The sequence below is a fragment of the Sinocyclocheilus grahami genome, unplaced genomic scaffold (assembly GCF_001515645.1).
Source record: "Sinocyclocheilus grahami isolate Dianchi unplaced genomic scaffold, SAMN03320097.WGS_v1.1 scaffold554.1, whole genome shotgun sequence".
NCBI lineage: Eukaryota > Metazoa > Chordata > Actinopteri > Cypriniformes > Cyprinidae > Sinocyclocheilus > Sinocyclocheilus grahami.
The window spans coordinates 811,780-824,848 of NW_015505733.1; the positions used below are offsets into that span (position 1 = coordinate 811,780).

The 13,069-nt window shown below is 38.8% G+C and overlaps 2 protein-coding genes across 8 annotated transcripts in view; one reads left to right on the forward strand and one right to left on the reverse strand.

The window, feature by feature from the left end:
• The window catches only part of LOC107556072 (VPS10 domain-containing receptor SorCS2-like), a 185,466-nt gene extending 180,688 nt beyond the window's left edge, over positions 1 to 4,778 (reverse strand). For all 5 annotated transcript variants that reach the window (XM_016239069.1, XM_016239067.1, XM_016239068.1 and 2 more), the window contains exon 1: positions 4,280 to 4,778. In XM_016239069.1, the coding sequence (XP_016094555.1) occupies positions 4,280 to 4,639 (360 nt within the window). In that variant the 5' untranslated portion in view covers positions 4,640 to 4,778. The remainder of the gene's footprint in view (positions 1 to 4,279) is intronic.
• A 4,902-nt stretch (positions 4,779 to 9,680) lies between these two features.
• On the forward strand, positions 9,681 to 13,063 carry LOC107556074 (grpE protein homolog 1, mitochondrial-like). Of its 3 annotated transcripts, none has more exons than XM_016239071.1 (4): positions 9,681 to 9,829; positions 11,520 to 11,676; positions 12,271 to 12,352; positions 12,451 to 13,063. In XM_016239071.1, the coding sequence occupies exons 1-4, from the start codon at positions 9,762 to 9,764 to the stop codon at positions 12,795 to 12,797; spliced, it is 654 nt and encodes a 217-aa protein (XP_016094557.1). In that variant the 5' UTR covers positions 9,681 to 9,761; the 3' UTR covers positions 12,798 to 13,063. The 3 variants fall into 3 exon arrangements, with proteins under 3 accessions (XP_016094557.1, XP_016094558.1, XP_016094559.1); XM_016239072.1 differs by lacking the exon at positions 9,681 to 9,829 and adding an exon at positions 9,835 to 9,878; XM_016239073.1 differs by lacking the exon at positions 9,681 to 9,829 and adding an exon at positions 10,632 to 10,700.
• The last annotated feature ends 6 nt before the right edge of the window (positions 13,064 to 13,069 follow it).

Sequence of the window (13,069 nt, forward strand, 5' to 3'; positions counted from 1 at the left end):
CCGGTCCGAGGCGGGGTCTGGGTGTGTGCAACACTGACCTGCGTTTGAGCAGAGGGTGCGTGGGTGGTCCGTTGGTTCGTCCTCCCGATCCGCCCACTGCTGCACACTGGCGAGAGAGGAGGGTGAGTGTGATACAGCTCTGGACTGTCCACAACCCCCCGTCCCCTCTAGCTCTTTTAGTATGGATTTTGCTCTTTTAGTGTGCCGAAGCGCACAGGGGAGATGGCCGTCTGCAACACACACTGGGGTAGTGCAGCCTGTTGTGTGCAACCCACTCGACACGGGAAAACCACCGCCGATGAAGCGCCGTCCACCAGCACGAGAGCCCACCAAAGAGCGTGCTTGACTGTAGTTTCTCACTACTGCAGAAGGTCAGGAGCAGAACGATAGAACCGCTCGACTCCGAAGCGAAAAGTTGAATATGCGCTGCATCTGCTGCCTACTTATACTCACGCTGTGATCAGCAGCAGCTGGATGCAATAATCGCATGCCAATGTGCATTGGCTCGTTTAGTTTACACTCTAAGTAGATTGGTCCCTCTAAGCGAGATCCCAATTCGTCGGTCCTCCGACATGACGTCGAGAGTGACCGACTGAAAGGGAACAACATGCACGCACTGTGAGCTAAATGAAACTGTCAGCAATCTTTCTACCATTTCTCCCTTGGACTCCTTTTCTATCTCTATTCTGAATATCCTTTTGGGAATCAATACAGTCTGTCTATCTATCTATCTATCTATCTATCTCTGACTTTCTCAAATGCAATATCTTAGTTTTCGGTGTCATTTTCCCCTCCTCTCTCTCTCTCTGTCTTAACTAAACACAGCTATCAGCAGGCAAACAGATGGATGGTTCCTGACAACGCTGCAAACACAAACAACAGCAGAGACTGCTGCTAAACATCAGATAGATGACTATATCTCCTCATATTTACAGAAAAAAGATTTGTCATCAGAAGTACAGGAGGGCAAAATAAATGAATCAAGATGGTCACACTCCCCAGAGAAAGTGAGGCAGAACCAAAGAGAAAAACGGAAAACACAAAGAGCACCCGTTCAGCACATTGAAAGTCTCCAATGCTGGAATTACGTCAAGAGTCTAGTGTCATCCTCCAGGACTGGAGTCTACTGTAGGTACTGGAATAATGATGGATTGTTTTACCTTTGTTTTGAGTCTATTCTACACATCACTTAAAGCACAGGAAATATTTGCCTCTCTCCAAAGGTTGGGCTATAATGAAAGACATGTAGAATTGCCCATTAACAATAAACCTCTGTTTATACATACAGCAATTTCTTGAAGCATCGTGATATGCTGATATGTTTCTTCCTCTCATTTGCTCATTTAATTAAACTGATATCGAACATGGATTCTGCACGCTCCTATTTCAACAGCAGATAAATAATTTAAAACTGTACACACGTCTGTGTTGGACTGGCTTTATAATATTTTTATGTAGACGAATTTATGGAAAAACATCCGACTTCAGCAGTTATGTCACAGGTTGAAGTCAATTTCAAGAAGAGTTCCCATAAACAGTCTCACATTACTACACTCCCACAATACAGAATGCTTGTAACATGTCGCCAGTTTATACTGGTGTCATCTTTCCCACATGGCACTGTGATCAATCTATATCGAACAATCCCTAAATGCCAAAGTAACTCTGTTGTGAATGGAAATCTGGAGTGGACATGAAATAGGCAGAAATCTTCAAGAATGGCTGTGCTTCTGTTAAAAACCTAATGCAGCCTCTCAGCAAAGCTGGCAAATGACCATATATGCAGTTGTATTACAATGCTTGTTGATCTCTGTGCGTCTATTCCATGTCTGTCGGTTGCGGTGTTATTTTAGCATAATTAATATGCCATTACAGTTTTTGTTAATATTTTTGAATTTATTTTTTCATTTTCTGTTTTCATGTCAAGCCACCTTTATTTGTATAGCGCTTTATGCAATACTGGTTGTGTCAAAGCAGCTTTACAGTGTCAAACAGTAACACACAAAAAAACATTTTTTTAAATGTCTATATAGTTTTTATTAACTTTCAGTTTAAGATTTTTAAAATATATTTTATTTCACTTAAAGGCACAATATGTGAGATTTTTTTATCAAAATATCCAAAAACTCTAGAACAGTGTTATATATTTTGCTGACTTGTGTACTTACATTATCCCAAATGTTAAAGAATGTTTAAATCCAGAGAAAGAAGCAATTTTAACTAGTGACACGGCGCGTGTCCATCGTGTCATTGTGTCGCCTGCCAATGACGTCATAACCCCTCGACTTCCGGTTTTGTTTTGTAGAAAACATGGAAACACCAAAGACGCTTTAATATGTTGTGTGTTTTAATAGACCGGTGACGACCGCACAGAGTAGCATTATAACAGAACTTTCAAATGTATCTAGTATGATAAAACAGCGCTGCTTTACCCCACATACGCACGACCGGAAGGAGCGGAAGCGGTTGACTGTGTGGCATAATAAAAGCTCCGCTGCTTTCTAGTCGTGTGTCACACTCGTTCAGCGGCTCGTTTCGCTTCAACGGCTTTCAGCATCACCCTGCTTCATTCTACTACGTTAATAAATCATTAGCTCATCCATGAACATGATTTCTGCCCGAGTCCCGTCGGATTGCATCGGCTGTGAGGATGAAGACGACAACTCCCATGATTCCACACTCAGTCACGGCCTCATCAAACTACGCCTTTGTCTCTTTGTTTATTTTGAATACGCGCCCTCCAGCGGCAAACATTACATATTGTGCCTCTAATGATATTTGTATATGGTTTTAGTTTCAGTTAACAATAATAACCCAGGATGATTGCTCGGCTCAATTGAGGTTTACAGCTCTCCTCACTGCAGAACATCTGACATAGCAGCTAGGACCTGCATAATTCACACAGCTACTGCTTAAGGAACTTAAATAATTAAAAGAAGCAACAAGACCACAGTCCACACAGACGTACATCTCCAATACACACAAACATGATTAAATGCAGATAATGCATGCCAAATTCCATGCCTCTAAAAATGACTTTTTTTGTTTGCATTTTTCTAGATCTTTTGGGAAAGCACAGTGCATGTGGTTTCAATAGCGTTGTAAAACTTTCAGATACAAATTATTATGATCAATTATAGTTATAACATGAGATTCCCAAAGCAAAGAAAACAATCACAAATTATATCTGTAATATTTTTTTAAAATTTGCATCTCCTACTACAGATCAATGAGATTAAATGACGAATTTCACTTATGACTGGTGCTTCTCACATTTGTCTTCTGAAAAAAACACAGGTAGGCCTAACTCTTCTAGAGTTTCAAAAGACATTCACAAATGTCTTAAAGTGTGCACAGAGCTTTGAAAGTCTGCAATTACAAGTCAGATTACAATTCTCAAAAACTTCATCAAATTGATGCCATACACGGTTTTTAAACTCTTAGTGTACGTCAACAATTTTAGGAAAAACATCTGAGACATCTGAAACATCTGCTACTTAAACTAAACAAATTATGGAAGATCTGAGCAATAATTTTTCTCATTCCTAAAACTTTTGCCATTAGTAATAAGGCAAATGAAGCCGAGCACAGAAGCTTGACCTGAAAGCACATCATACTTCAACAGATATTAAAAAGCAGGTTTTATTCAAGGCGCTTGCATCTTGTGTAAACAGCTCATGAGTTGTTTTGGCAGCTTTGAAAATGAGAGATGTCTCCTCCAGATACAGTTCGCCAAACTACCATCACTCAGACATACGCGCTGCTCGCGCTCGTTCGTTTGATAGGTTTTCATTGAATCGCTTATGATTCAGCAAGCCCAGGTAAACACAGTCAAACTTTAAATTGTGCTTGACCCAGCTGTATACTAACAAGGACTTGCAGACAGTGAACTTCTGTTTGCTAGGTGCGTGCAGGTGCATAGTGCACTAGGTATAAGTGCGTTTCGGCATCAAATGTCATTCTGGCTCACTTTACATGCAGGATGGTTTGGTAAACACTGAACCTAAACCTCTCGATACACAGCAGATGTGTTCTGTGTGACGATGAAAGCTGGTCGTTATGCATCTACCTGCTGTCCAAACACCCACCTATCAGCACGACGCTTCATTACCTGTTCCTCAACCCGAAATGAATTCTCAGCGCTTGAATTCTGACTTGACAGGATAAACAACTCAACGTTCAGTCTTTTGACTTTTCGGGACAATTAAACAACTCAACGTTCAATCTTACGACTTTTCGGGACAATTACAATAGAGAGGGGGGGGGGGGGGGTACTCACGCTGCTATTTTCACCCGTCCAGTGGACCATTGCCTGATTGTGTGTGGCATCCCCTTTAAGGACGAAAGAGCTGCTGAGTAGAGACACTTTCTCCGGAGTCGATGCCCTCCGGACTCGGGGAACTCCCACGGCCGGTCCGCCCGGGTCCCCGCTGTAATCTCCGCGGCTGTGCGCTGAGATAAGCGTTTCATCTCTGCCAATGACATGCCCACCGCGGCTGTCAAGCTCTCGGTCCCGTGCGTTTCTCTGGTTTATAACGCCGGTGTGACATGAAATCGGTCCGAACAGTGACATCCACGCGCAAGCGAAAAACACAGCTGGGTACAGGTGCGCCAAAACTGCCATGATGTGCGCCTTCATTTAACACTGTCAAAGCGAGTGCGATGCAAGCGAAAGATGGGAAGCTCTCATGTAAGAGAGAGGGAGGGAGAGAAAGGGAGAGAGAGAGAGGGTGGGGAAGCAGAGCTACAAACAGAGCGTGCTCATGTGCTGTATAGTAGACAGCTGAGACCGAGGAGGAGAACTGCTGTATTCGCCTGCCACCTAGTGGCGAACTTAATCAAGTGTTTGATTTGTACGTGTAATTATTTTTGAAAGCTGTTTGTACTAACACACGTCTAATAACGCAAAAAAGCAACTAATTGAAGACTAGATTTTGAAGTACTGTTACATTAAATGAAACTTTTAATTTATAGACTAGTTTTCAACTTCAATATTTTTGTGGGTCAACTACATATGAAAGCACATACTGTCTTGAACATTTTTCTTGGCTAGTGCAAATAATCACATGACCATATCTGAAGCATGTAAAAGCAAATACAGATAATAGTTCAATGCCCTCCGTATTATTATGGCTGCCATTATGGTTTCATGCTTGAAATGCATGTTAAAAAATAAATATATAAATAAATACTATTACATTAAAAGAAGCCAAGTCAAAGGAAATAAGCATTTATTCTTGGATTATCATTCTCTTTTCACCACAATTGCCATCAAACGATTTTGAATTTGTAGTTTCCCAAAGGTTACAATTGTGACCAGAAATAAAACACATATGTTCAATAACTTCTTTAAAGAAGGCATGCTATTGTTTCATGTAGCCGAGGAGTAGAATAATGGGATTACATAAATTATTTAGTTTTCTGAATAGACAATAATTCCTTTCACATCTATGCATTTAAATAGTATGATATCTGCATGTGCTCAAACTTTTAATTCTTTCTCCCCAACTGAAGACCATACAACATTAACACATCTTGCAAATTTATATCATTCACTTATATATAAACAGGCCAACTCAATTCAAATCAAAATCAAATCAATAATTCAGAAGATGGTGCAGGAAATTAGATGTACTGTACATCTAAGTATTTCCAGTCACTGGTTACGTCATTCTAGTGAGCTGATTTGGCTGTCCAAATATTCTAGTGATAACAACATTTTCTTTTTTTTAAATCCTCACTCAAACAAACAGCACTCCATAAGAGTGTTGAGCCTGCCATTGCTTTAACAGCTTTAGGTCACATGGTCTTAGAGAAACCATTCTAATACTTGTTGTAATCTTTGTTGAATTTATTATCCCAGTCTTCAAGCAGAAAAAAAACTGGATGAATATTCTGAATGACACCAGTCCACAATCTGACATGTGATGCAGCCTGGAACTAAATCACACCATGTTGGTTTGTCTGGCCAGAGGTGTTTGGGTTCCTTGTCACCATGGGTGTAAATTTCATCGAACAGTTCGGGGGGACAATAAACATATTGAGAGTAATTTTTGAAGGGGACACAAAGATGTTTTGCCTTAAGACAAAATCGCCTTAATATGGGGACTTTTTGTACTTTTTATCTCACATCTTTCACATAGTATTTTAGGTTTCATCTGAGACAGAGGACATCTCTTACTTAGATATTCAAATGCAGCAAGCCTGATATCCAGATATTCAACTGCAGCAGCACTGATCTGCCACTTAACATCATATTGAGCAAAACCCAACACAATGATAAATCTACAATATTAGCCTAATATCAGTTCACACATAGGCTTATTGCCGTGTTAGTTGTGGGAGACTTACTATGCAACAAGCTACCAAACAAGCTAGGTAACACTATAATCACTAACATAGTGGACTCATGGAAAAATACATTGGCTATCATAATTTTTTTGTAACTACTAATTTATTCATGACTCGGCATCATCTGTATTAAAGAGAAAAGAATCACTTCATCCGATGTTTAAAGTGAATAAAATAGCCTTGACAGCCGACTTACTGGAGCTCCACAACTGTTCTCTCTCACCGGACTCGTGTGAGATATAGGAGGAAAGCAGGTACTGGAACAAAGCAGTGTGAAGTAAGGGAGGGGGACTCAAAATTATTATTATTTTTTATTTTTTTGTTTATACTGTTTTACTACTCTAAATATCATTATATTATTTACAATACACAGCGTGGCTTTTAATGATATTTTTAGGGGTAAAAGAAGCCAAGTCAAAGGAAATAAGCATTTATTCTTGGATTATCATTCTCTTTTCACCACAATTGCCATCAAACGATTTTGAATTTGTAGTTTCCCAAAGGTTACAATTGTGACCAGAAATAAAACACATATGTTCAATAACTTCTTTAAAGAAGGCATGCTATTGTTTCATGTAGCCGAGGAGTAGAATAATGGGATTACATAAATTATTTAGTTTTCTGAATAGACAATAATTCCTTTCACATCTATGCATTTAAATAGTATGATATCTGCATGTGCTCAAACTTTTAATTCTTTCTCCCCAACTGAAGACCATACAACATTAACACATCTTGCAAATTTATATCATTCACTTATATATAAACAGGCCAACTCAATTCAAATCAAAATCAAATCAATAATTCAGAAGATGGTGCAGGAAATTAGATGTACTGTACATCTAAGTATTTCCAGTCACTGGTTACGTCATTCTAGTGAGCTGATTTGGCTGTCCAAATATTCTAGTGATAACAACATTTTCTTTTTTTTAAATCCTCACTCAAACAAACAGCACTCCATAAGAGTGTTGAGCCTGCCATTGCTTTAACAGCTTTAGGTCACATGGTCTTAGAGAAACCATTCTAATACTTGTTGTAATCTTTGTTGAATTTATTATCCCAGTCTTCAAGCAGAAAAAAAACTGGATGAATATTCTGAATGACACCAGTCCACAATCTGACATGTGATGCAGCCTGGAACTAAATCACACCATGTTGGTTTGTCTGGCCAGAGGTGTTTGGGTTCCTTGTCACCATGGGTGTAAATTTCATCGAACAGTTCGGGGGGACAATAAACATATTGAGAGTAATTTTTGAAGGGGACACAAAGATGTTTTGCCTTAAGACAAAATCGCCTTAATATGGGGACTTTTTGTACTTTTTATCTCACATCTTTCACATAGTATTTTAGGTTTCATCTGAGACAGAGGACATCTCTTACTTAGATATTCAAATGCAGCAAGCCTGATATCCAGATATTCAACTGCAGCAGCACTGATCTGCCACTTAACATCATATTGAGCAAAACCCAACACAATGATAAATCTACAATATTAGCCTAATATCAGTTCACACATAGGCTTATTGCCGTGTTAGTTGTGGGAGACTTACTATGCAACAAGCTACCAAACAAGCTAGGTAACACTATAATCACTAACATAGTGGACTCATGGAAAAATACATTGGCTATCATAATTTTTTTGTAACTACTAATTTATTCATGACTCGGCATCATCTGTATTAAAGAGAAAAGAATCACTTCATCCGATGTTTAAAGTGAATAAAATAGCCTTGACAGCCGACTTACTGGAGCTCCACAACTGTTCTCTCTCACCGGACTCGTGTGAGATATAGGAGGAAAGCAGGTACTGGAACAAAGCAGTGTGAAGTAAGGGAGGGGGACTCAAAATTATTATTATTTTTTATTTTTTTGTTTATACTGTTTTACTACTCTATTTGGGGGGGGGGGGGGGGGGGTACAACCCTCAGATGGGGTAGCTTCTGACCCCCCCACAATTTACGCATATGCTTGCCACTGCCACCTTTGGCTTGCTTAGTTGGGGACATTAATATTCAGCAATATTATTGAATTGACTGAAGAGACAGAATTGGATGAGAACTGGACTGAGCTTTTTTCAGAATTCTTTTAAAATAAAAACATTAAAATAACTGTATTTATTTGAAATAGAAATCTAACATTATAAATTGTAATTTTATTGCATCCTTGCTAAATAAAAGTATTAAAATCTTTCAACAAAAAAAAATCTTACTGTCCAAACCTTTGAACTTTGGACAGTAAAATTATGCAACACAGGATTGCTCACTGTTGAGTAGAGGGGAAACTGCTGCTCTCTCCTCTCTCACACTCTCTATACATATACTGTATATCGTACCCACTGTATATATATATATATATATATATATATTATATATATAATCTTTCCTCAAATTCAAAAGAGTGCTAGAACAGAAAACACAACAAGTCTACCAACTACCAACCCAAAGTCTAGCAAAAAAAGTTTAAACTTTGACATACTTACAAATAGGAATTTCAAAATAATATATGCATATCCAGAAAGCATGCAGGAACATGGCTAAAATCCATGTACATAGAAAAAAATTATAAAACACTGGTACAGTGCTTCCCATTCCTATTTAATGACAACATTTTGACCTAGAAAGGGCCATCAGGTCAAACGTGAAGCGTAACGAAGACCATTCTGGGTTGAAATGTTTGTGGAAAAAAATCCTTAAGCAAGCAGGAGCTGTTTGTAAGCCTAAATCAGGACACAAATTAGGATTTCCTTACCTCAATCTCTCAGATGATTTATTGCCCAAAACACAGATTAGGCTGACTGAGAGTCAGAGGATTACTGGTCTAAATTTAAAGAGTAAGCAATGTCAGCCGTCTGCTTTAACACCTGAAAGAAAATTCATAAACATGTCCTACTTTAATTCGAAATATTGACTGATAACAGTCAAATTCAAATTGTGATAATTAAACATATACATGATGTAAATATAAAATCAGTTGTTTTTTTTAATTCATAGAAATGTCCATCACTCATGTCATGAAGTCTGTCCACTGTACAAGAATTTCTGTTAATGTTTACATATCTGCATCTACATTTTCCTTAGGCTTACATTATCCAGTGTAAACACGAGTCTTCCAATACTGATTGAATGCAATTTCGACAGCAGGTTTTACATTTATTCGTGTGTGTTTTCTGAATGGATGGACCTGGAGTGATGTAAAGGCTCGGCGTTGTTGAGTAATAAAAGTGTAACCTTCAGTCACGTGCAGAATGTGTCGACCTTCCTCTCAACCAAACTACAGAATTACGTCAGTTTTGACTACACCGAGGATTGGTCGTGCAAAGGCAGGCGTGTAAGAGCAGGAGCTGCGATTGGTGGAATGAGACAGCCTCGCTCTGCAGGTCTCTCAGCGTCAGCGTGGACATTGAGTGAAGATGGCGACCTGGTGTGTGCGTGCGCTCAGACAGAGCTCTTCTATCATAGCGTCCCCTTCACTTGTAAGGTAGGTTTTCGTAGCACTGTTATTGTGTGTAGTTGATGTCCGTGCTTGGGTAAATATTTAGCTTTTACAAAAATGAATGATCTTTCTGTTGCGTGAGCTGTTCATTAATGAATGATTGATGCTGAAGGACCCTCAGTGTTATGCCTTCACGTGACAGTGTTTAGACAGCATTGTCTTTTTGTCCTGTCTGATACTTTGCAGATTAGTTACATGTGATTACAGTTGCTTCTCAGTGAAATTTCTGTTGTCTTTCAGCTACCATACCATTGCATATTACATACAGCACGTTTTTCCATTGAGTTCAGGATTTTGGTTTCAATCTCCTTAAGCCTTTGAAAATAGTTTCCCCGAGTTGGCAAGGCAATGAAAGACTTGTTTCCAACACGTGCTAGTGTTAAAACTAAAAGTTACTGAAGTGTATACTAGTTGTACTGCCACCGTTTCACTTCATGATTAGTGTAGACCAGTGGTTCTCAAACCTGTCCTGGAGTACCCCCTGCCCTGCACATTTTGTATGTCTCCCTCATCTATCACACCTGATTCAACTCATCAGCTCATTACTGGAGCCTGCAAGACCTGAAGTGGGTGTGTCAGATATAGGGAGACATACAAAACGTGCAGTGCTGGGGGTACTTCATGGAGAGCTTTGAGAACCCCTGGTGTAAACGATCTCTTAACCCAGGGCTGTCCAAACTCGGTCCTGGAGGGCTGGTGTCCTGCAGAGTTTAGCTCCAACCCTAATTAAACACACCTGAACCAGCTAATCAAGCTGAGGCAAGTTGGAGCTAAACTCTGCAGGACACCGGCCCTCCAGGACCGAGTTTGGACAGCCCTGTCTTAACCAGTTGCAGACCTAGTTTGATATGTCAAGGTATCTAGAATCCCATTCCATTTAAATATATCCTACAATAAAATTAACCAGTTTAAGGTTAAATTCTTTACATGCTCAAAAGTAAAACTTACATCACCCATTCAGGTTTGACTGTTACCCATAAAGAAGCAGTTATTTTAAATTAACTCGTTTATTATAGAACTTTTTTTTTTTTTAACTGGGCTTTACATACAATGATTGTTCATAACGACAATGTCTGTTAAAGTCAGCATGAAATGAAAATTCACTAATGATATTACTGTTACAATTTTTTTAAATGCATATCATAGATCTTGTCAAGCTTGATTCATCACTCGTTTAATTTATTATTATTATTATTATTATTTTATTATTTTTAATATAACTGGATCTTCTGATGAAAATGACAGACTTATCCATTTTTTGAGTGCCTGCCACACTCAATCATCTGTTACATTTGGAATGCACGTCACAGTACGGAAGGAATAGTTTACTTCCATTTCATCACAACTTCAAGTTTCAAAGAGGATAAAAGACACACACACAAAAAAGCCCATAGATGAGCGAAGATTCAGACTGTGTACTTCAGTTGGGTCTTTAGCCATCCGAGCAAGTGCCATTTAGATCAGTAATAATGGTAAAGAATGATATTCTACTAGTATTATGTAAACCTGCTTTAAAAAAAAAATTTTTTTAATAATTTTTGGGAGAATTCTTCCTTTTAAACCTGTTTGACAGCAGCAAACAACTCTTACCATAGTGATTGCATAATCACAATGTATATAACCTGTAACACAAGGGATCTGTTGGTGAATATTCTCATGTTTTAACTTCTCTCAGGGCGACTCCACGCCTCCTTTGCACAGCAGCCCAACAGAAAAGCTCAGGGCCTAGGACCGAAGAAGAGAATGGGACTCAGAACCCAGAGCCCAGTGCAGCTGAGAAAGCCTTCATAGAAGAAAAGACACAACTGGAAGAACAGCTGAAAGATGTTACGGTATTGCTGTATTCGTAGTCTTTGCATCTGTTGTATAGAAGTTCTAGATGAAATCTGACAATAACAGTTTTTCTTGCTATTCATAACCGTATAATTTCCACTGCACAGCCTGACCTTCAATTGCCCTTGAAGTTCACTGAGAACATGTTTTTGATCCATTTTTATTCATATTTGTTTAAACAAATAGCTTTATTTAAGAAGTGCAGTCAGCAGGGTCATGTGTCAGATTAGTGATGTTCAGAGGATTTCCTTGCCTCTAAATCAGCTGTAAAGTGTACCAGACTTACTCAGGATGTGACTGAGTCTCTACACCAGCCTAGTCATTTCTTTACATGTGAAGCATTCAGATTCATCATTACAGTTAGTCCAACATATTGTCATTATTCCTTGTAATATTCCTATACAACATAAATCTGCTGAGTTTCTAGAATATTAAAACAAATTATTGCAGGTATTTAAGTAAAAATCATTGCAAATAAGTGTTTCTTTTATCTTTGTTGAAGGGAGCAGTTTAAAAAGAAATTGGATTTGAAAAATCAGCATGCTGTTTGTAGTTCATCGTCTGATCTTTTTGTTAATTGTCTTTTGCTGAAGGATAAATACAAGCGGGCGCTAGCAGACACTGAGAACCTTAGGCAAAGGAGTCAAAAGATGATTAATGATGCTAAGCTTTATGGTAAGCTATTATAGTTATTTTATAAGCAGCTTTTATGAACCGACATTTCTGGATCTGGTCAATTTGTGAAATGTTTTAACTCCCATCTCTTTTCTCAGGAATCCAGGGCTTCTGTAAAGATCTCTTGGAGGTGGCTGACATCTTGGAGAAGGCAACAGAAAGCGTACCAAAAACTGAAATATCTACTGCAAATCCACACCTGAAAAATCTTTATGACGGCCTTGTTATGACTGAGGTGCAGATCCAAAAGGTCTTCCAAAAACACGGTCTTGATAAGCTTAACCCTGATGGTCAGAAATTTGACCCTTATGAGCATGAGGCTGTCTTTCATGCACCTGTGGAGGGCAAGGAGGCAGGTACCATAGCTGTAGTTACTAAAGTAGGCTACAAGCTGCACGGTCGTACTCTACGGCCAGCTCTGGTGGGTGTAGTCAAAGCCCCCTAACTGGTCTTACAAACTATGATGGGTTATTGCCTGGTCAACTGATCGGTTTCTGTAAGTTAGCTGGTCTTAGGCTCCAGTTTTTTTGTTTTTGTTAAATGTGCCTCTGAGAGGTGAAATCCAATATATTGACAACTGAGGGACAAAGCCAGACTAATCTTTGTGATTAATAATGATTCAGTAAAAAAATAGTTATTGGGTATAATATAAGAGTTGAGTGTGTATGAGGTAGAAGATTAACAGAATCTTGGATGCATCAGTATTCTCTGGAGGAT